Raw genomic sequence first — 21,050 nt, forward strand, 5'->3', positions numbered from 1 at the left:
CCCTTCTATCTTCCATTAGCCCCTTGAATATCTATTCAACCCAGCACTGGAAGACCCAAATGATGGAGGCCTCTATGACCTCTTAAACATATTCCCCAGTTCCATTCAATCTCCCATTTTGCATACAGCAGACACATGCCCAAAAGACTAGAGGAACTAAGGAGCAGAAAAAGGGACAAATGTCTGCCAATTTCCCCCTTTATGCAACTCAATCCACTTATACTCTATGACTAATAACAATAATTCTTGAGCATTTGCTATGTGCCCGTTTTGTTCTTAGATTGTTACACTCATTAGCTCATTATAATCCTCAGAACATTCCAAACTAGGGCCAATTATCTATAAAATAAGACAACTGAGGCACAAAAGTTTAGGCAACTTGTCCAAGTTCACATACAGCGAGTGATGGGTTTTGGGTGTTAATTTAGTCAATGACTCCTCAGGTATACTAGTATTATTATTTCTTCCTGAAATTGGCAGTTGCTTGAAGCAAAGACAACCTGGTTGCAGTTCAAAATTTTATATACAGAAGGGAGAATAAAATGGATTTATAAATAGCTACTGTGAGCACCTTGAGGTGATCATATTAGGTGTTGAATATTTAGAACAAGTGAAATCACAAGCAGAAGGATGACTTAGAAAATCTAATGTAGAAATGATATATATAAGATAGGCCTTGAAGCACATCTGGAAGACTTGAAGAAGAGAATTCCAGCTTGAGAGAACTTCGGAAAAGAATATAAAGTAACCTGGTTGGCTATAATCAAGGGTTCAAAGGAAAAAAGCTGAAAATGTAGATGAGGGACCTGAACATAGAGGTGAGGAATTATTTTGGTAGGAAACACTTTGGTTTATTGACAGAGTAATAGTCATCTCATTTGTGGTTCAAAAACAATCTTTTGACCACGAAGAATGGACTAGAAGAGAGACTAGAACTAAAATTAGGAGGCTTTTAGAACAGATCAGGCATAAGAAAATGAGGGCCTAAACTGGGGAGTGAAGAAGAAAGGGCTGAGCCCTGGCCAGTGTGCTCAGTGGGTAGAGCGTGGGCCCACAGACTGAAGGGTTATAGGTTCAATTCCTGGTCAAGGGCCAGTTGCAGATTTGATCTCTGCCTCTGGTCGGAGCACATGCAGGAGGCAACTAATCGGTGTGTCTCTCTCACATCCATGTTTCTTTTTCTCTACTCTCTCTCTCTCTCTCTCCCCTGCCCCCTTCCTTCCACTCTCTCTAAAAATCAATAGAAAAAATATGCTTACTCCTTGAGTGAGGATAAAAAAAAAGAAGAAGAAGAAAAGAAGAAATGGCTGAGACAGACCATGGGAAATATGTGTATAGTGATCCAGGTCACTTGAAAACACTCCGTACATCTTGACCAGAGAAATCAAGGCAGAGAGGGGGACCACATATACACAAGAGTTTATAAGCCTGGGTGACTAGGAGAAAACATTATCATTAGTCTTATAGCAGAAACAGAAGAGTCAGGAGGTAGCATGATGTTTGTCTGGGTTGGAGTGGCAGAAGATGAACAGAATATGGATATGGAAGTTCTCAGAACAGACATTCAAGACATAGAAGATAAAAGCTGTTCTGAATTGCTGTTCTTGGGGAGAATGGGAGAGGAATGCCTAAACTCTAAAAAAAATTAAAAAAAAATAAAAAAAGATAAATTTTTTTGAGCCTTACTGTATCTTCCAGATTTTTTTCAAATTCCTCCAGAAATCGAGTCATAGCAGGATCACCTTCAAAATCATTAAAATGATTATTCACCCATAATAAAACAATCCGTGTTACCTGTGGAAACATGAAGAAGGCAGTGTGATGTTATGAGAGGCATTCTTTCACAAAAGATTCCAAAAACATGCCCCAAACTGAGTTTTATGGCTAACCCCCTCCTCCCTTTCCTACACACGACTAGCACCCTCTTCCCTTTCCTGCACTCAAAAGGTTCGTTCTAACAGAGAGACATAGTTTAGTTGAGCTTGGAAATACAAGTAACATAGAGCCAAGACTCTGTTCTCAGTGAGAATACACAAACCTGGATGTTAAGATGTAAGCACATGAGATATATATTTCAGACAGTATCCTAAAATGCAAGCTTCTGAGGACAAACATAAAAAGTGTTGCCATAGCCAAGACCATTTAACCAAAATTATAACAAAAACAGATCTGAGACTTACTTCATTTATAAATACCATGAGTTTTCAAAGTTATGAATTGCTTTTACTTTGTGTCACAAATTAACAGAAAAATTAAAAGCTAACAAATGGAAGTTAAATAATGTGCCTAGCTAACTATGCAATTTATGTCACGTATTTTAAAAATTATGATAGAATACACATAAAACCACCATCTGACCACTTTAAATGTTGGCATTTAGCTCATTCACAGTGGTGTGCAACAATCACCACTACCGAGTTCCAGAACATTTTCATCGCCCCATTCTATTAAGCAGTTATCTCCCATTCTGGCTTCTCGGCAGCCACTAATTTGCTTTTCTATGTGTATTTGCTCATTTTGGAAATTTCATACAACATGTGAACTTTTGTATCTGGTTTTTCACTTAGCATATTGTTTTCAAGGACATACCTGTGTTTCATTCCTTTTCATGGTTAAATAATATTTCATTATATGGCTATACCACATTTTAAATTTTGACAAAACTCAATTTATCTATTTTTCCTTTGTTGCTTGTGCTTTCAGTATCATATCTAAGAAAACACTGCCAAATCCAAGGTCAAGATTTTTGTACCTCTTCTTTTCTTCTAAGAGTTTTATAGTTTTAGCTCTTATTTTAGCTCTGATCCACTTTGAGTTGATTCTTTTGCACGTGGATATCTAGTTGTCTCTATATCATTTTTGTTCACTGTTAGCACCCTTTATTTCCCCACCAATCAAAGTAACTCTTTATAATCTGGGGGGGGGGGGGGGAGCTTGTAGTTTTGGACATTTTAGTTTTTTAAACAAGAGAATAATGCAATCCACCTAATTCTAACTTATTTCCTTTAAAATATAACTCAGACACACTAAGCAATTATGGCCCTACTTTGATGTTTCTTAACATAACAGAATTCCACCAATTTGCAAGGCATTACCAGTCTTTCCATTATATATATGAATACTCCATGAAATAAGGTAAAATAATCTATTTAAAATAGAAAACTATATAATGCAAAAAATATTCAAAGGTAGATTTAAATAAGTCACAGCAGATATAAATTAAGGTAAAAAAGACCAATTGTTTTCAAATGATACTATAAGAAAAATCAACATATTCTATTTTGGGGCTTACAAACAATCTAAGCCCTCTTGAAAAAAAAATTTACTTGAATATTCTTTCTAAACTACTAATCAACTTTTAAATCTCCTTCAGAAACAATGAAATATTTTGAGAAAGTTCAACAATACTCTGTGGCAATTGTGTTTTCTGAATTTGCAGCTACACCACAGCCTTATTTCCGTTTTTGTCTTATAAGGCTCATATCCACTTTTAACATACTATTTTGTCATAAAAGTAACTATACAGAGATACATCAATACTGGCTCACTATTTTTTTAGGTGAATTGAATTTTATCAAAATAAAATAAACATTTAATTTATCAACTGCAAAAGGTTTTATGAATAAAATTTAAAGGTTAAAATCACTTTCACGTCCCTTACATTTATAATACAAACCTTATCTCTTAAACTGTCAATTCTAAACCATTCCAATAGTTTGATCCCAACATCCAAAGGACTTTCAAGAAATGTCCTATAAGTTAATAGAAAATCTTCTATGTAAGTTGGGTCCACAATGGAATGTTCTTCTATTAAATGCATGATGAGACGCTCAGGTGTTGCCTAAAAATCCAAAGATAGAAAAGATTATAAAATAAACAAATAGCTCAAAAGCCAAAGAACTCCTATTAATCACTTCCCCTTGTAGCCACTCCATTAGACAGGTCCTCAAAGAAGAGTGTCTCCCTTAAAACACTTAGCACTAGGATTAGGTAGTCTCTACAGGTTGTAATCCATCAGCACCCAGAGATTTAGAGCAGGGTCAGGGAACGTCCAGCTTGAGGGCTGTGTAAGGCCAGTGAAATCATTTGGTCTGGCCCTGCCAAGGCAACCACAGGCGGCACTTGAAATTCAGTAAATCTAGGAGTTTTTTCACAGCAATATAAATTTATATTAAGTGAATTACAGTAAGTGAATGATGTTATAAATATCCAAATGGCTCTTGGAAGAAAAAAGGTTCCCCACCCTAGGTTTAGAGAGAAAAAAGGCAGAGGAATAAAAATTTACTCAGCTGTAGCTGTTTTTTATTGGCATTTCATCATAGCAGGGCTTTTAAATTTCACTGATTTACCCCTGGTATAGACTGTTACTGCCAATTATACTGCAAAGGAGGGATGTAATGATGATTCCCCCAAGGCAACACAAGAAAGAGTTGAGAGTTAAAACATTAAACAAAAAAATATCCTACCCTAGCCGGTTTGGCTCAGTGGCTAGAGCATCGGCCTGTGGACTGAATGATCCCGAGTTTGATTCTGGGTACATGCCTGGTTTCGGGCTCAATCCCCAGTAGGCGGCATGCAGGAGGCAGCTGATCAATAATTTTCTGTCATCATTGATGTTTCTATCTCACTTCCCCTGTCCCTTCCTCTCTGAAGTAAAAAAAAATATTTTTTTAGCCTAGCCGGTTTGGCTCAGTGGATAGAGTGTGGGCCTGTGAACCAAAGGATTCCGGGTTCGATTCCAGTCAAGGGCACGCACCTTGGTTGCAGGCTCCTTCCCTGCCTGGCCTGTGCAGGAGGCAACCAATCTCTCACAAAGATATTTCTCTGTCTTTCCCTCTCTCTTCTACTCTCCCTTAAAAAAAAAAAAAAAGAAAAAGAAAAAAAAAAAGGAAAATTATCCTCAGGTGAGGATTAACCATAAATAAATAAATAAAAATAAAATATATCTATATATATCTATATATCTATATATCTATATATATATATTTTTAAATCCCATTAAATATATCTCTATATATAGATATATATATATATATATATTTTTAAATTCCCCATTAAAACAAAACAACAAAAAACCCTAACAACTTTCCTCCAAATTAAGTTAATCATATTCCAAATTATCTTCTGCCTCAAGCAACAGGAACAACACACCAGCTCAGGATAGCTTGTTTTATTGTTGTTACTTCCCAGAAGAGAAGTTTCCTCTTCTTTAGTTTCTCCATGCTAATTCACCATCTTGAGAGGAACCAGAAGTTCTAGAATTTTTACATAACTCAGAGTTTTAACTGCTTGCCTGTCTCCAAATTTATAAAAAGGAATAAAATAACATTTATCTACTGCTCATCTTTGAGCTTCTAAGTCAGTGGTTCTCAACCTTCCTAATGACGCGACCCTTTAATACAGTTCCTCATGTTGCGGTGACCCCCAATTTCATTGTTACAAATTGAACATAATTAAAGCATAGTGATTAATCACAAAAAACAGTATGTAATTATATATGTGTTTTCCGATGGTCTTAGGCGACCCCTGTGAAAGGGTGGTTCGACCCCCAAAGGGGTCACGACCCACAGGTTGAGAACTACTGTTCTAAGTCAATGTTAAAATTACTTTTGCAGCCTTTTCAAAAGTAGGTACACAGAACAAATACAGAAATAAACCAGATGCTAAGCCAAATATAAAAACATGACTGTTGTCCATAACCTCAAATTTTAATTTGTTTTATTCATCCAAATAATCATGGGTCAAAATAACTATATAGAAAACATACACTAATCCTAACAATGTTCATATCTAAGATATTTTTTAAGTACCTATTACTACCAGTGTATGTAAATCATTCTTCTAACAGGAAGTCAGAAATAAGGCTCTTCATTTAACCTACTTAAGGAAAAAGGCAACACAGGTCACTCCCAAACTTCTCCCGCCCTCCAAAACATTCTACGAGCACCAAACTGGGTTTATTATTTAGGCTAATCATGATTTGAAGTCACTTAAATCTGGTTCGTAGATCATGTATATAAGTCATGGGTGGAAATGATCAACATGTTAAAGGCCATTATTCTGATTGGCTAAATCAGTGATTTTCAACTTGTGTGCACTGATAATTTTTAAAACATGCAATATTTGACTATCTAGTCAGGGGCACTGAACTCTTTTCCCTCAGACTGTCAAATAAAAATATGACAAGAACCAACACAATAGGTGGACGGTGTGAATGAATTAAAACTATACCTATATTTGTTGTCAGGTTGGCAAAAAATATATTTTTTTGGTGTACCACAGAAATTTTAATAACTAGTTTATGTGTGCCATGAGATGAAAAAGGTTGAAAATCGTTGGGCTAAATTATTGAGGCAGGATACTTGTGGGGACTAGGCTGATTAAGTCATTGAGACAGGAGATCTGTGGAGACTAGGTCATATATTTAAAACTTTATATAGAGTCATGCAAAGGCATGTCACTGAAGTGCTCAGTAGCATCCAATAAGCTGGATACTGGGAGACAGTGAGTATAGAGCTGGCTGGTAAAGGAGATTGCTGGCTGTAGAGATTGGTTATGATGAGCAAATAAGTAACTATACAAAGCATAAAAAGAACCACTATTGGGGAAGCTATTTACAAATATAGAAAGGAAAAACTAGAAAAAACTGTTGTAGCCTGGCCGGTATGGCTCAATGGTTGAGTGATGACCTATGAACCAGAAATTAAGGGTTCGAATCCTGGTCAGGGCACAAGCACGGGTTGCAGGCTCAATCCCCAGTAGGGGGCGTGCAGGAGGCAGCCGATTGATGATTCTCTCTCATCAATGATGTTTTTATCTCTCCCTCTTCCTTTCTCTCTCTCTGAAATCAATAAAAATATATTTTTAAAAAATCAAACCAAACAAAAAACTATTGTATAGTAATTATTGGAAGTATTGGTAATAACTCAAGATTGTTACAGATAAATGGATATACAAACTTTATAGATGTGTATGTATTTATAGTTAAAACATATATATACTATAGGCCCAATGCACAAAATTTGTGCAAGAGTAGGCCTCCCTTCCCCCGGCTGCCAGCACCAGCTTCCCCCTGGCAACCGGGCCCTGGGCTTCCCTCACAGCCCTGGCTTTGTCTGGAAGGACGTCAGGTCTAATTAGCATATTACACTTTTATTATTATAGATTTCTTAGCTCTGCCTGAGGAGAGGCTCTAGAACAAGCATGTCAAATTCGCAGTCCACTTGACCTGCTTGCGAAGCAATGATACTTCAGTGGCAATGAGTAAATGCCCAGATCTTGATTTTCAAATGCTATTCTCCACTAGAATGATCCAGGAAACTCTAGAGAAATGGATGATTCCAAAGCTATAAATATAAGGTGAACCTGGAATACCTTGTTTTGCCAGATAATAAGGAAACTCTCAAAAAATGATGGGGACATGACAAAAGGACACAGAAGCCTGGCCAGTGTGGGTCAGTGGTTGAGCATTGTTGACCCATGAACCAAGAAGTCACCAGTTCGATTCCTGGTCAGCAGGGGGTGTGCAGGAGAAGCTGATTGACGATATTTCTCTCTCATCGATGTTTCTATCTTTCTATCCCTTTCCCTCCCTCCTCTCTCTGTAAAAGTCAATAAAAACATTTTTTTTTAAACAGGATACAGCAATCAGTCTTAAGAGAGTCTCACTGGCTAACTCTGGGAAAATTTGACCACTGAAACAACACTGATGATAAGAGAATGCTCATCTTTATAGTAGAATGACAATAAATGTAGAAAAAAATAATGGAAATAGAAAATAACCATATTAGGCAGGAATAGTCAATAGAAGTAAGACTGGTAGATAGAGACTTGTAAAACATATTGCCACTATCCCAGAACATCTCTCCTCCAAATACTCATCAATTACAAAGGGTAAATGGTAACTTTTCAGTGAAAAAAGTTACAAAAAGATATCCACCTGACCAGGTGATTAAGATGGTGGGACAAGTTGACATGTGCTCCTTGATATGAGGTACTGAAAAGAGCACACCATTTATGCAGAATTCATGCCAGGAATGCATGACTTGAGTGTAGTCATCAGGAAACATTGAATATATAGATGCAGGCTGAGGGTCATACTACAAAATATAGGGTCTGTATTCTTTATAACTACTGAAAATATGAATAGGGAAAGACTGTTCTTGGAGTAGACCTAAATGCAACTGTGTTCCCAGATAAGATCCTGGACCAGAAAGGAAAAAGATCTGTTGCTGGGATAGTTGCTAAAAATTTAAATAGGGTCTGTGAGCTACATGGTTTTACTTTATCAATGCTCATTTCCTAGCTTGAAGGGTTCTATGCTGTTTACATAGTAGAGTGCTTTTGTTTTAAGGAAATACATAATGGAATATTTAGGAGTGATAAGGCATCACATTTGCAGATTGCTCTCAGTGGTTCAGAAAGAGATTGCTGATAATGGAGAAATGCAGTGAAATGTTAACACTTGAAGAATCTGAGTCAGGGAGCTCTCTGTAAATTTGAAAAAATCATTTAAAAATAAAGCATTAAAAACCATAAGCCCCACACAGGCAATCAATCCATATGTTCATCTTTTCTACATACAAAACTTACACTTATCATAGAAAAAAAAAAAAGACTGAGGAACAGCCTGACTCCTGACTCCAATCTGACATCAGTCTCTCATATTATTAAATAAGCAGTTACATTTGTAACACTTACTTATTTTGCAACCAAGATTAACTTTAAAAGACAAACAGTCATGTGATTATTTCTTCTCTTACAACTAGGATTGCTCTATTTTATATCTAGAGGGCTTTAAATAGACAGAAGAGTGAGGGGGTGATCAGAGGACAAGAGGGTACGGGGTAGAAGAGAGAGGGGGTTAGAGAAGGGAAAACATCACGGGCATAGATACTAAGATTCTACAATGTGCAATCTTTTTTATTTACCTCATTTAGCCCTAATAAAGGCTTTCATATCACCCACATTTGCAGACAAGACAACTAAGGTTCAGAGAAGTTAATGCCTATTTCAACATCACAGAGATCCACTAAGCACTGCATCTTCATCTAAGATTCCTTATGCCTTTATGGTTGATCCTTTCATTTTCTGTTGTTTCTAAATATTGTTGTCTTTGATGAAATTAACTCCTATTATCAATGGATCACAAAATGAATTTAAGAAGAAAAACTTTGACCAGTATATCCTAAAATAATATCCTATCCATACTGATGTTAAATAGCAATGTCACCCTTCATCAATAAAATGTGTAAAAATCAACTTTAAAAAAAGCAAAAAGAACCAATACAGTTATTTAAATTAGATTTCAAAGTTAATCAATTATCTTGCACTACTCAAAAAGTAGTTCAAAGCCTTCTAGTCAAGATGAAAGCTTTATTCTATCAGTGACTAGAATAATAAGTAAAAACACTCACCTTGATTACAATGTGTCCTTTCCTGGTTCCACTCCGATCTAGTTCACGGTGCTCATGCACCATAACAATTTCTCCCTCTTCTTCAACTTTATGGGTATTTTTTTCCACATGATTTAAAATTCTCCAATAATCCTGCTGGGCTATGCAGACAAACTGTCCGAGAACAACATGGGGACAATTAACAAATCTGTAGTACATAAATATATCACTACGCACCAAGGCAGAGCACAAAGGTAGGAAATCAAGTGGCATCAGTTCTTTTTTATTCAATCCCTTTAATTCTTCACAAAAATCAAGATGAAATAAATAATTCACGCACAGAGACCAAGGAGTTTTTGATTTTGAATTCTGCTCTAAAAGGAGAAGTGAACTACTCTCAAAACTGATACTATGCAAAGAAAACATGAAGCGGGAATTAGAAACAACTCAGAAGTTCCTATTTCCTTCCTTTATTTAAAACAAGAAAAGAAAAAAGAATGAACTGGTTAATATCGGATAGAAATTTAACAAACCAATATTTGGTATACCCTCTTAAAAATTTACAATTTGTTCAATCTCACAAACATGTGAAATATAAAATTTAATTTCCTTTATTAACTGTGAACTTTCGAAACTGATAATTTTCAAATAAAGCTATTTTATTTTAAGGAAGGAAAAACAGGCTCAGCCATTCTAAGTCAACAAACGAGAGTGCAAGACCAAAGACATAAGCTTACCTGGCAATCATCTACTTTAGTCCTAACAACTCCATGCATGTACTGCTTATCCAGAGTGGGAGTAATTCCAAAACTATTTCCCATAAAGAGATTTTCAACTTTTCCATCTGAATGGCTGATTTCTACAGTGCCATTTAAAATAACATACCATGAGTCAAGCTATAGAGAAAAAGACAGGTTTTAAGAATCTTAAAAAAAAAATTATATGTTAACTTGGAAAAATAATCAATATATAGAACTTGTATAATTTAAAAAAGTAAAGGGAAGGTCTGATTATATTACTAAATACTTGTCAGTAACATCTGATGCCTGTCTATGCAAACCATAGAAGCTTATTTTACTCTTTCTTCTTTTAGTCACCAAATTAGTTCTCAAAGAATTTCCATCAAACTTTAAAAGGACTTGAATATCTACATAATATTACATCCCGTGGTTTATAATAATTCAGTTAACCACTTCTTATAATTGTATTATTTCTGGTCAGTTCCAATTTTCACTATTATAAATATGCTGCAATGATCACCTTTTGTCATGAAGCTTTGAGTTTTATATTATGTCCCAAGGAAAGACACTCATAAGGGGAATGATAGGTTAGAAACTATTAATACTTTGGGGCCATGTTAAAAATTTCTAAATGACTTTCCAGAAAAAATACTGGCAATACATAATGTTCACTGACTAACATCTGAGCATTAATTTTTATCAGTTTAATAAGAAAAATACTGAAGTACTTTCTAACAGCAATAATACCTTTCAATTTCTCTGCATTCTCCCCTCACCTATCCACGAATTGCCAGGGAGCATTTCTGAACATAGAATTCTTACATAAAGGCCTCAACTGTCAGCAGTCCACTGGGAGGCATCTGTATCAATGCCTCCCTCATTCTTTTTTAAAAAAACATTAATATACAAAAGGGATAAGGACAGTTGAGTAAATACCTGATAAACATTTTAAACAATGATATAAATATACGAATAGCATAATAATTATGAATTTAAAAAAAATCTTATGACTTAATTTGAGAAGTAAAAACAAATGTGGTTCAATGAATAGTAACTATTAAACATTTATTCTATGCTAGGAAATAAAAATTAAGAAAAAATACAAAAACAAAAGTAATAACTTATCTCTTAAGAAATTGTAACTACCGCAAACTTGGCATTCATTTAAAAATAAGTATACTGCCCTAACTGGTTTGGCTCAGTGGAAAGAGCGTGTCGGCCTGCGGACTGAAAAGTCCCAGGTTTGATTCCGGTCAAGGGCATGTACCTTGGTTGCGGGCACATCCCCAGTGGGGGGTATGCAGGAGGCAGCTGATTGATGTTTCTCTCTCATCGATGTTTCTAACTCACTGTCCCTCTCCCTTCCTCTCTGTAAAAAATCAATAAAATATATTTAAAAAAATAAGTGTATTAATTTTAAGTCAAGATTCACACAAGTTTATGGAAATTATATTATTCTAAAAATTACCTCCCATACTATATAGTGTGTAACATTTATTTGCTAACCTACCTCTTGTCCATCTTCAAGAATAATAGCTCCAGCCTGCTCTACCACTTCAAAAATCATCACTGAGCAGAGTTCTCTCCTTACACTCATGGTCATGTTTGCAAAAGCAGGGAGCTGGTGCATAAACTCCAGTAATTGTTCTATTAAAAAACAGAAATTGTGTAGTACAGAGACCATCAAGGACACTTTCAACATACAATAAAATTTAGAATTCAATGCCCAATTTCCCAATCAACTTATGAATATATGCTGCTAAAGTAGAGAAATCAAGGCACAAGATAAATGTTGGTTAAAAAAATCAGTTATTTGGTTAATAGATGTATTCAGACTCACATGAAAATATAGGCACACTGGAAGATACCAGAACTCACAAACTCCAGACAGAACCAGGAAACTACAGATTTGGATGAGGGTAGAGAGTTATCTTATTTTCCTAGCCTGAGATGCTACTACAGTGGTTAATATAGTGATGTCCTTTGATCTAACGGATTAGTGAAAAAGCATTTCATCTACTTCTTATTGGGCTAGAGTTTAAAAGAAAAATGTTATTAATAAATGTCAATAATTAACTAGAAATAACAAATGTAAATTCTAGTTCAAGATTTTTCAAAGTAACATAAGGTAATTCTTTAACCAACAAATGTTTATGAGTGCCTGTCTTAGGCCATTCCCTGGTATAAATACATGTGTAATAAAGATAAATATAAGGAAGAAACAGATATAAGCAGTCAGCTAAGGGCTGACACAGAAATAACTATAAGATGCTATCCACCCACAGATAATTGGGAGTTCGTTATTTTCAATTTTTAAAAAGCGTTGTGAAAATAGCATAGTATGCAATTCTTCATCATAAAAAACGCACTTTCAGTTTTTGTCCAGAGAATATTCACATGAAACTAAACTGCAGGTTACTTAACTATATATCATTAGAGTGGCAAGGAATGTTCAAATGTATTGACTTATACTCACACAGATTATGATTACCATTAATACCAGCATCATCTGATTTGAACAGCAGCAGTATGACCAGTATAACAGAAAAATCTAGGATAAAATCTTAATTGAATCATAACAATATATAATGAAACTAAGAAATCTTTGTCTTTAAAGATAACATTAGCATCTTTAGCATTTTTTTTCTTCTTTCTTTAGCATTATTTAACCTCTGGAAGTTACTACTTCTGTAAGAAATTACATAAAAGAAAATTCACAGTTTTAACCAAAAATTACATACTTACATATTTTTTCAAGCTAGAGAAGTAAAAACATTTTTTATAACATAAATTTTTTTTTAAAAGCTAATTCACAGACATTGGACACCGATGTACTATGTTTAAATGTCTCATAAGCACGAATGGGAAAACCACTTTAATGGAATCAAAGCTTTTGTTTTATAAATTTGGGGAGCCAGGATGTGAGTGAGAGTGGTCTGGCTGTGACATCTGTTTGACTTTCAGGGTTGACTCAGTTGATCTGGTAGGCTAGGCAGGTGACCCCTTCCTCCCTCACAGTTCCATGAGCATCCATGCCAAAGCTGCACACTTGAAAAGGACAACCATCCCCAATAGAGGAGGACTGTTCTTCAATCAAGGGCATAAAAGTATCTGTGCTCCCGTTAGACCCTCTATACAAGCTCTCATATTGGGGCAACCAACCTCAAAGATGGCCCTAAATGACACCTCCCTCTTGATATTTATGTCCTCATGCATTCCCCTCCCATATTATATGAGGGTTGCTCTGTGTGACAAATAGAACTTTGAAGAAATAATGATATGTCAATCCTGAAGCCAGATCATACACTGTGGCACCTGCCTTACTCCTTTGGATTACTTGCTTTGGGGGAAAGCCGACTGCCATGCTGCGAGGACATTTAAGCAGCCTCTGGAGAGACCCACATGATGGGGACTTGAGGCCTTGTGCCAAAAGCCATGTCAGTAGCCACCTTGGAAATAGGTCCTCTAGCTCAGTCCAGCAAAGCCTCAGATGACTTCAACCTTCGTATTACAACCTCATGACACTGAGCCAGAACCACTCAGCTCAGCTGCTCCTGAATTCCTGACCCAGAAAATGTATGAGAAAATGTGTGGGGGTTTCTTGTATTGCTTTTTAATTACTGACTCTATTACAAATGTCTCCCATGTCTCCCCAGGTGTGTTGCCTCCCAAGGTGTGTTGTTTAAGTCACTAAGTTTGGGGATAATTTGTTATGCAGCAATAGGTAACTATATCTAAGTTAAGCTATAAAATTCTTATTGTGAACAGATGTTTTTCTTACCAATGTCATCATCAGTTTTGTCTGCAGGTTCTTTTTCAAGACATTCTCGAACAAGATCTCGCCCCTGCAGTGGATCTGTTCGATCAATCTCTTCATCTTCCTCCTCTTCATCTTCAGAATCAACAGGTCCTTCTGGAAGACGTGTTAAATCTACATCTCCTACCTCACTTTCCGTAGCCTAAAGAAAGAAAGCTTCATGTTATAAAAATTGTATGTCACAGTCTGAATTAATCAAAACTATCCCTCAATACCAAATATTATAAAGAATTAGGCAATATTTAATATTGTATCAAAAACAAAATGAGATTTATAAAAAGTTTTCTCTCTGCCCAAAATAGTCTCATCATTCCATGGTGTGACACTTAGGTGATATATCTGACTTGGTAAATAGAAAATGGTTAGGAGACTAAATGTTTTAATACCTGTTTTCTACAAATACTTGCATTTCTTAAAAATACATTTCCTAAAGCATGAAGTGTAAGAAATAAAGACAGTTTACCAACAATCACTTTATAAGTACTTATGAGTTTACACTGTGTGTTGTATATAAAATATCACTCTTTCACCACTAAGGTTTAGAGTCTAGTAGGGTAAGCAATCATGTAAATTAAGAACAGAAGTATAAAAGAGGTAAAGAGTAGTACTGAAAAGTGCTAAAATAGACCAACTGTGAAGGACTCAACAAATATTCATGACTTCCCAATGCCTTACTTGAATCTAATATTGTGTCAATAAAGAAGAACAGAGATTATTTTAACCAATCTTTAATATAAGCTTATATTTATAACCTCAACTCTGGAAACATTAGTCTCATTAGATACTTGTAAAGGAACTAGCAGATTTTTTAAAACCTGTAAACTTAAATATCAGTTACAGAAAATAATGAAGATATCTTTTAGAAAATAAAATTGTCCTGAAGTGAATTTGCTGTCAAAATTTCTAAATACTGCACTCACCTGATACGTATTAATAAAATAACATGAATACTGAAGCAGTTACAGAAAAAATGAGTTGAACATAATCTTCAAATATTTAAGTTTCATCTCCTATCAAACATTTACTGTTTACTCTGCACAGAAGAGGATCTTCCTTCTTTCAGGGAATTGCTGTTCTCCTCCAACCTAACCCAGAGATTACAGTGGGGAACAGTTCCCAGTCCCTGGCTATGTAAGCTAAGATAGAAAGACCTCTTGTCTGAATTTTTATAATTAGAACTGGAGGGCAGAGTGTCCTTTTTCCTCTGGTTCCTTAATCAGAAGAATGTGATGCAGAGCAGCATGGGAGAAAATGTAACTAATAGGCAGAGAAAGAGGCAGGGGAATTGGAAGTACACTGAACAAGAGAGACAGACAAAGACAGCCCAACAAAGCAATAGAAACAGAGCATGCAGGATAGGGCATGGCACAAAGAGCATCTGACAGAAAGTACCACAGGAGAGAGAGAGGAAGAGCAAGCAAGCTACCAGGCACCAAAGCACTACAGAGAGATGGGCCTGCAAGCATCCAGGTTCCCTGAGGCTGGAACTGTCTCTGTGGGTCAATCAATTACCCTTTTTGGCTACTGTTAATTCAAAGTTAAAACTGATACTGGCAACTGAATTTGTTTTCTAAGATTCTGTTTTATACTTCCTTCGGATTTCTGCACAGCTTTAAGAAACAACTAGTTTAAACCAGATTAAATACTCAACTTCAGATCTATAAGATTAGACAAGCTGTTAAGGATAATGTAAGAGCAATCCTACCTCATGACTAGTATGCTCTCCTGAGTTATTTTCTGGCTATAGACCTTTAAGGTTTTAGTGGAGTACATTTCTGAATAATATACCTTCAGAATAATATACATACTTGCTAACAGATTACAATCCCTTTTCAAAGACGTGTACATGCTAAAATGATTTTTCCACAAGTCTAATTTATTTACATAAACTGATTTTAATACAAGGAAGTAGTGTTAAAAAACACTAAAGCAGTATTTTGCACACAAGTTAATTTTTCAGAATATAGAAGCTCATCCCAGGAATAGCCTTTTTCCCCCTTTATCAATTCTCAAGGACAATCTACCTTATAAATTTGAGTTCTTAAACCACACCTGTCCACATTAATATCAGGTTTTCATCCCTTGACCCAGATTATTTCAACTTTTAGGTTATGTCTGATAAAAAGATGGATGGCTCATAACAAAAAAGCAAGATGCAGTTCAATTATATGGACAATAGGGAAGGTGTATTGTCATCTGCTTGAGGAGTGAAGACATTTAAGAAAATAGCTCTTTAGAGAGAATGGAAGTCATGGGTAGGGATGGGGAGAAGACTCCGAAAGAACTCTTTTAGGAAACTTTTAAGGCCATGTGCAAATAAAAGAATTTAATCTATCCTTACAATTGTCTTCTCCTGCCTGTCTTTTTTTCAAAGTAGGATACAAAGAAAAAATATGAATAAAATTAGTTATGAGAACATACTAAACTGTTAAAATGTTAAGCGTATACAAGAGAAATATGGTGCCAAAATAAGAATTAAGAATAAAAGTAAGAAAAAGTGGCCAAAAACATACTAGGAAATTGAAAGTTTTGGTAATTTAAAAATAAGTAAAATAAAGTGAGCTACATAGATGAAGTCCAAAGTCTAATTCCTTGACTAAAACAAAGGAAAGCCATGTCTTTAGGTAAAGTTAGATACGATGACCACCACCAGGACTGGAAGTCACTGAATGATGCTTCCGAGGATGCAATTCCTTGGCAGAAAATTTAATTCTATAATAACTAGATAAGAATTTTTAAAATGTATCCTTAATGTCCAGCATATAATAAAAACTTACTAGGTAGGTGAAGAAGCAGAGATGTGATCTGTATCAGGAGAAAAATCTATCAATATAAAGAGGTCCAGGAATGACAGAGATGATAGAATTAGAAGACATGAACTATAGACATTTATTATCAAGAAGTTAAAGGATTTAAAAGAAAATACAAAAAAATTAGGGAGAAAATGGGAGATCTCAATAAAGAAATTCAAACTGTGAGAAGAGTGAACTTGAAGGACAATAAAAAATACCCAAACTGAAGCAAATAGAGGGCAAAAGCCAAAAAGAAAATTCAACAGAGCCTCAGAGATATCAAAAGCTGTTACAAAAAAGGTAGGTCAAAAGATATGCCATATTCATGAAGGTAGGATACACAAAACATCAGAGCCCTGGCCTTTCAATCACTTTATCCTAGCACTTAAAATACAGCAGACCATCAAGAAGATTTTACTAAATTAATTAAGTCCAGAAAAAAAAAGTATATTGGTAGGACTGATAAGACAAATATTAAACTTCTTGTGTTTTTCCTTTCCCGCAGTATGAAAGTGTCTCTATGTGTATGTGTAAATATAATTTGGTGAGGCAGACAGTCTGAAGTGATTTTCTGATGACTTGGCCTTCCCCAAATAAACCACCAGAGGATTTCCTTTTCCTGTTTGCATTCAGATAAACATGAAGCTACAATAAGGGGAACTACAGATTAGAATGAAAAGTTACACAAATTTACAAAAATCACATTTTCAAATTTAGAGCAAGTATTAAGCCAGAACCTTAGCTCTTCAGTGCTTCTATATTCTGCATTCCTATTTTTAGTATTTCTCTCAACCTTATTCATGGACCACTTAGCCGTTATGTTTCTTCTTTGTCTTTCTGGTCAGGACAAGAATCCTGTGAAATCAATCCTTCAAAATGTGCTGTCCAGGCTGGCCCATTCCATAATCTCTACAACAGGGCAGGCAGGCAAAGTGAAGCCTCCTTTGCCCCAGATAATCAAGCTTTAGTCTTGGAAATAATACTGTTTTCTACCTATAAATGTAATTCAACTGAAAAAATTTCTAGGTTACTTCCTAAGTGCCAAAATTGTGCTTAACTCAGTCAGCATGGGATATACAAGTAAGAAAAAACTCTACTCCCCACAAATGTACTATGATAAAAAATGTCAAGTGTACACATAACATAACTACACTAAACAAGAGAAGAGAAAGAGACATGATGGAAAAACTGCTGTGAGGTTCCAAGACATGTGAGACAATGTGAAATGTCATCCAGGCGGAGCTGCTGGCACAGCAGCATTACCACACACTGAACTGGGAAAAGGTACATGGTCAGGGAGTAGCCATTAAGTTAGTCACGGACCAGATCTACAGTGTGCAAGTGGAGAATAGTGGAATATAGACCAAATTTGCAGATTGTGGTTAGAAGGGAAAGGCTTGGATATAAATGTGAAATGAAGTGAAGAGCATAAATTAGGTAACAGTGAAGCACTGAAGCTTTTTTAATAAAGTTGTAACTTTTTTTTCAATTTATTTCAAGTAAAAATTTAAAAAAAGAAAACAAAGATAACAGATATTGACTAGGGCACAGATAATATTCTTAACAAAAATATTAAAGTGGAAGAAAACATGTAGTAGACAAAGCTAGTTGAGGTGTCAAAAGAATAGCCCAGTGGAAATGTGACACCAGGGACCTAAAGAGATTGGACAGTAGAGCTCTGAATTAAGAAATCGCTGTAAGGTAATAACTAAAGCAGGGGTCCTCAAACTTTTTAAACAGGGGGCCAGTTCACTGTCCCTCAGACCGTTGGAGGGCCGGACTATAGTTTAAGAAAAAAACTAGTCGGCTGCTAAGCAACAGGCAGCAGCGGCAAAAACACCCGGCGGGCCGGATAAATGTTTTCGGCGGCCGCATGTGGCCCACGGGCCATAGTTTGAGAACCCCTGAACTAAAGCGTCAGGATTTTTAGGAACATGTTTATGTCCTACATAGAAGCTAAAAAATAGAGGTGGGGATTAAATGTGGCCCTCAGATTATCTAAAAGTACAGTCATGTGTCACTAAAAGACAGGGATATGCTCTGAGGAGGTAGGTGATTTTGTCCTTGTGTGGTCAGAGAGTGCACTTTTATAGACCTACTACACAGTGGGTCTATATGGTATATATAGACTATTGCTCCTAAGTTTCAAGCCTGTACAGCATATCACAGTATTGAATACTGTAGGCAACTATACGATGATGCTAAATATTTGTATATCCAAACACATCTAAAAATAGAAAAGGTCCAGTAATAATACAGTATAAACAAAAGTGTATGTGTATGTGCACATACTCGGAGGGGGGTGTTCAGAGGAAGGCTATGGGAGAAACATCATTGTAGGAAAAGTAGTCATCAGAAGGAGTGAGAGAAGAAGGAAGGCAGGGAGGGAGAGAAGGAAGAAGAGGGTAGAGAAAGGGAGAGCAGAGACAGATCTAGGGGATAAAACTGGAGAGGAGAAATAATAAAAGGGGTGGGAGGAGGACGGGGAATGAGGGGGGAGAGAGAGGCAGAAACTGGACTGGGAGTAAAGATAAAGAGAACTGGAGGGAAGAGAAGTAAGTCTGTGCAGGAGTGTGTGTGCATGTGCCCATGTGCAGGGGTGGGCTCCAGGGCTCCCCTGTTCCTCAGCTCTCTCCTCTAGTTCCCTTGCTAACTTTGGGTGGGCACAGGGCAGGTGGAGAGCATGCTGAGCCTCCTCCTTAATTTAAACCACCCAGAGCTAGCACTAAATTCAACCTCTTAGTGGGGTCTAGCCTTTTCTTTGAACATCACAAACTTTTTGCTTATAATCTATTAAAATCTTATGGGACCACCATTGTTGACCAAAATGCTGTTATGTGGCACATATGTTAATGAAGAGACAAGTGCTTTAAGTTCAAGATTTCACAGTCCCAGCTCTTGGACAAGACTGAAAAGATAGGAAAAGGAAACTAGAGAGAAGCACTCCTATTTCTCAAGTATTGAGAATACATAAAATATGATACCCAAGAACATTCTAACATCTAAATGCATACTTTTAGCTAAATTTTAAGCTAATTTGATTAAAAACACATTCACACTGAAAGCATTGCTTGCCTTTTATTCCAGACTGTGGTAACTGCTTTATTCAGAAGTTTCTTCGAAAACGAAAGGCTTTTATTTTTAAAGCAGAAGACATGAAAACTCTAAAGAAGGGAACGCATAGAAGCACAGCCACAAGTTTGGTCATATAAAATGGTGTAAACAATTTTCTTGTTAAGAACTGCTGTTAGAATGACTATCTCTCTTTACCACAACTCTCCAAATTAAAAGTACTTGCATTATTTTGTAAGGCTTTGTTTTTTGTGTTACAAGACATGACTGGATTAGGTGTCCACTTTTAAAATCTCCCAAGTGCTGAGAAATTTGGAAAACCAGACAAACCACTTCAACTGTTGCTGGCCAAGGTATATAAAATGGGAATGTACACCTGTACTATAGGGTGTATTCAGAGCTTTAACAGGTACCACAATGGAGGCCTAAGGTCAAGAAAAGACTAAGGGTATAGAGCACTGACTCTCTTTTCTTTTCTTCCCTTAAGCCCTCTTTTCTTCCCTTTTGGTCCCGAGGACCTGATTGCATACATACACTTTGGTTGGTGTTATTTTGCTTATCCATATTTTTAAATTGTAGTCTAGATAGTCTGCATTTTGGGGGATATATTTTTTGGGACACCTATATATTTATTTAAAGATTCTGATTTATTTTCCTTTTGCTTTTATCTTGTAGTTTTGCTTGTTTTAATCTTTATACTGTTTCATTCCTTTGGCTATTCTAAACTTAACTAAAGCCCCAGTTTGAAAACTTTTACCTATTTTGGCTACTCTTAAAATCTTTTATCTTACATTTTTGCATATTTTACTTTGATATTATGATAATTTTCTACTTTAAATTTCTGAAATCCTATTTTGGTTCTAGAATTTCATTTTTAAAATCCTTTTATCTGTCCACTCTCCCTAAATTCATTAAAGCTTACTTTTATTTCATTGGTTACTTTGCAAATTTCACTGTGTCATCATTTAACTATATGATTCCACTTACATGACCTTCTGGAAAACACAAAATTATAAGGGTAGAAAACAGATTGGAGGTTGCCAGGGGCTGGGGATCAGGAGAAGGGACTATCTACAGAAGGGCATAAAGTACTTGTTGAGGTAATAGAAATGTTCTATGTCTTTATGTAGGCTACACTAAAGAGGATGAATTTTATTAGGCCCAATGCACAAAAATTCGTGCAAGAGTAGGCCTTCCTTCCCCTGGCTGCCAGCACCGGCTTCCCTCTGGCACC

General features: G+C 36.0%; 1 protein-coding gene across 17 annotated transcripts in view; it reads right to left on the reverse strand.

Annotated features, from left to right (window-relative positions):
- Positions 1-21,050, reverse strand: part of RAPGEF6 (Rap guanine nucleotide exchange factor 6) — a 178,697-nt gene that overhangs the window by 67,973 nt on the left and 89,674 nt on the right. For 16 of the 17 annotated variants that reach the window (XM_023763763.1, XM_023763760.1, XM_023763764.1 and 13 more), the window contains 6 exons: positions 13,917-14,094; positions 11,646-11,782; positions 10,133-10,291; positions 9,417-9,569; positions 3,677-3,841; positions 1,687-1,794 (listed from right to left, as the gene is read on the reverse strand). In XM_023763763.1, the coding sequence (XP_023619531.1) occupies positions 1,687-1,794; positions 3,677-3,841; positions 9,417-9,569; positions 10,133-10,291; positions 11,646-11,782; positions 13,917-14,094 (900 nt within the window). The remainder of the gene's footprint in view (positions 1-1,686; positions 1,795-3,676; positions 3,842-9,416; positions 9,570-10,132; positions 10,292-11,645; positions 11,783-13,916; positions 14,095-21,050) is intronic. The other variant, XM_023763772.1, reaches the window with a different exon arrangement.

Source organism: Myotis lucifugus, unplaced genomic scaffold (genome assembly GCF_000147115.1).
Source record: "Myotis lucifugus unplaced genomic scaffold, Myoluc2.0 scaffold_300, whole genome shotgun sequence".
NCBI lineage: Eukaryota > Metazoa > Chordata > Mammalia > Chiroptera > Vespertilionidae > Myotis > Myotis lucifugus.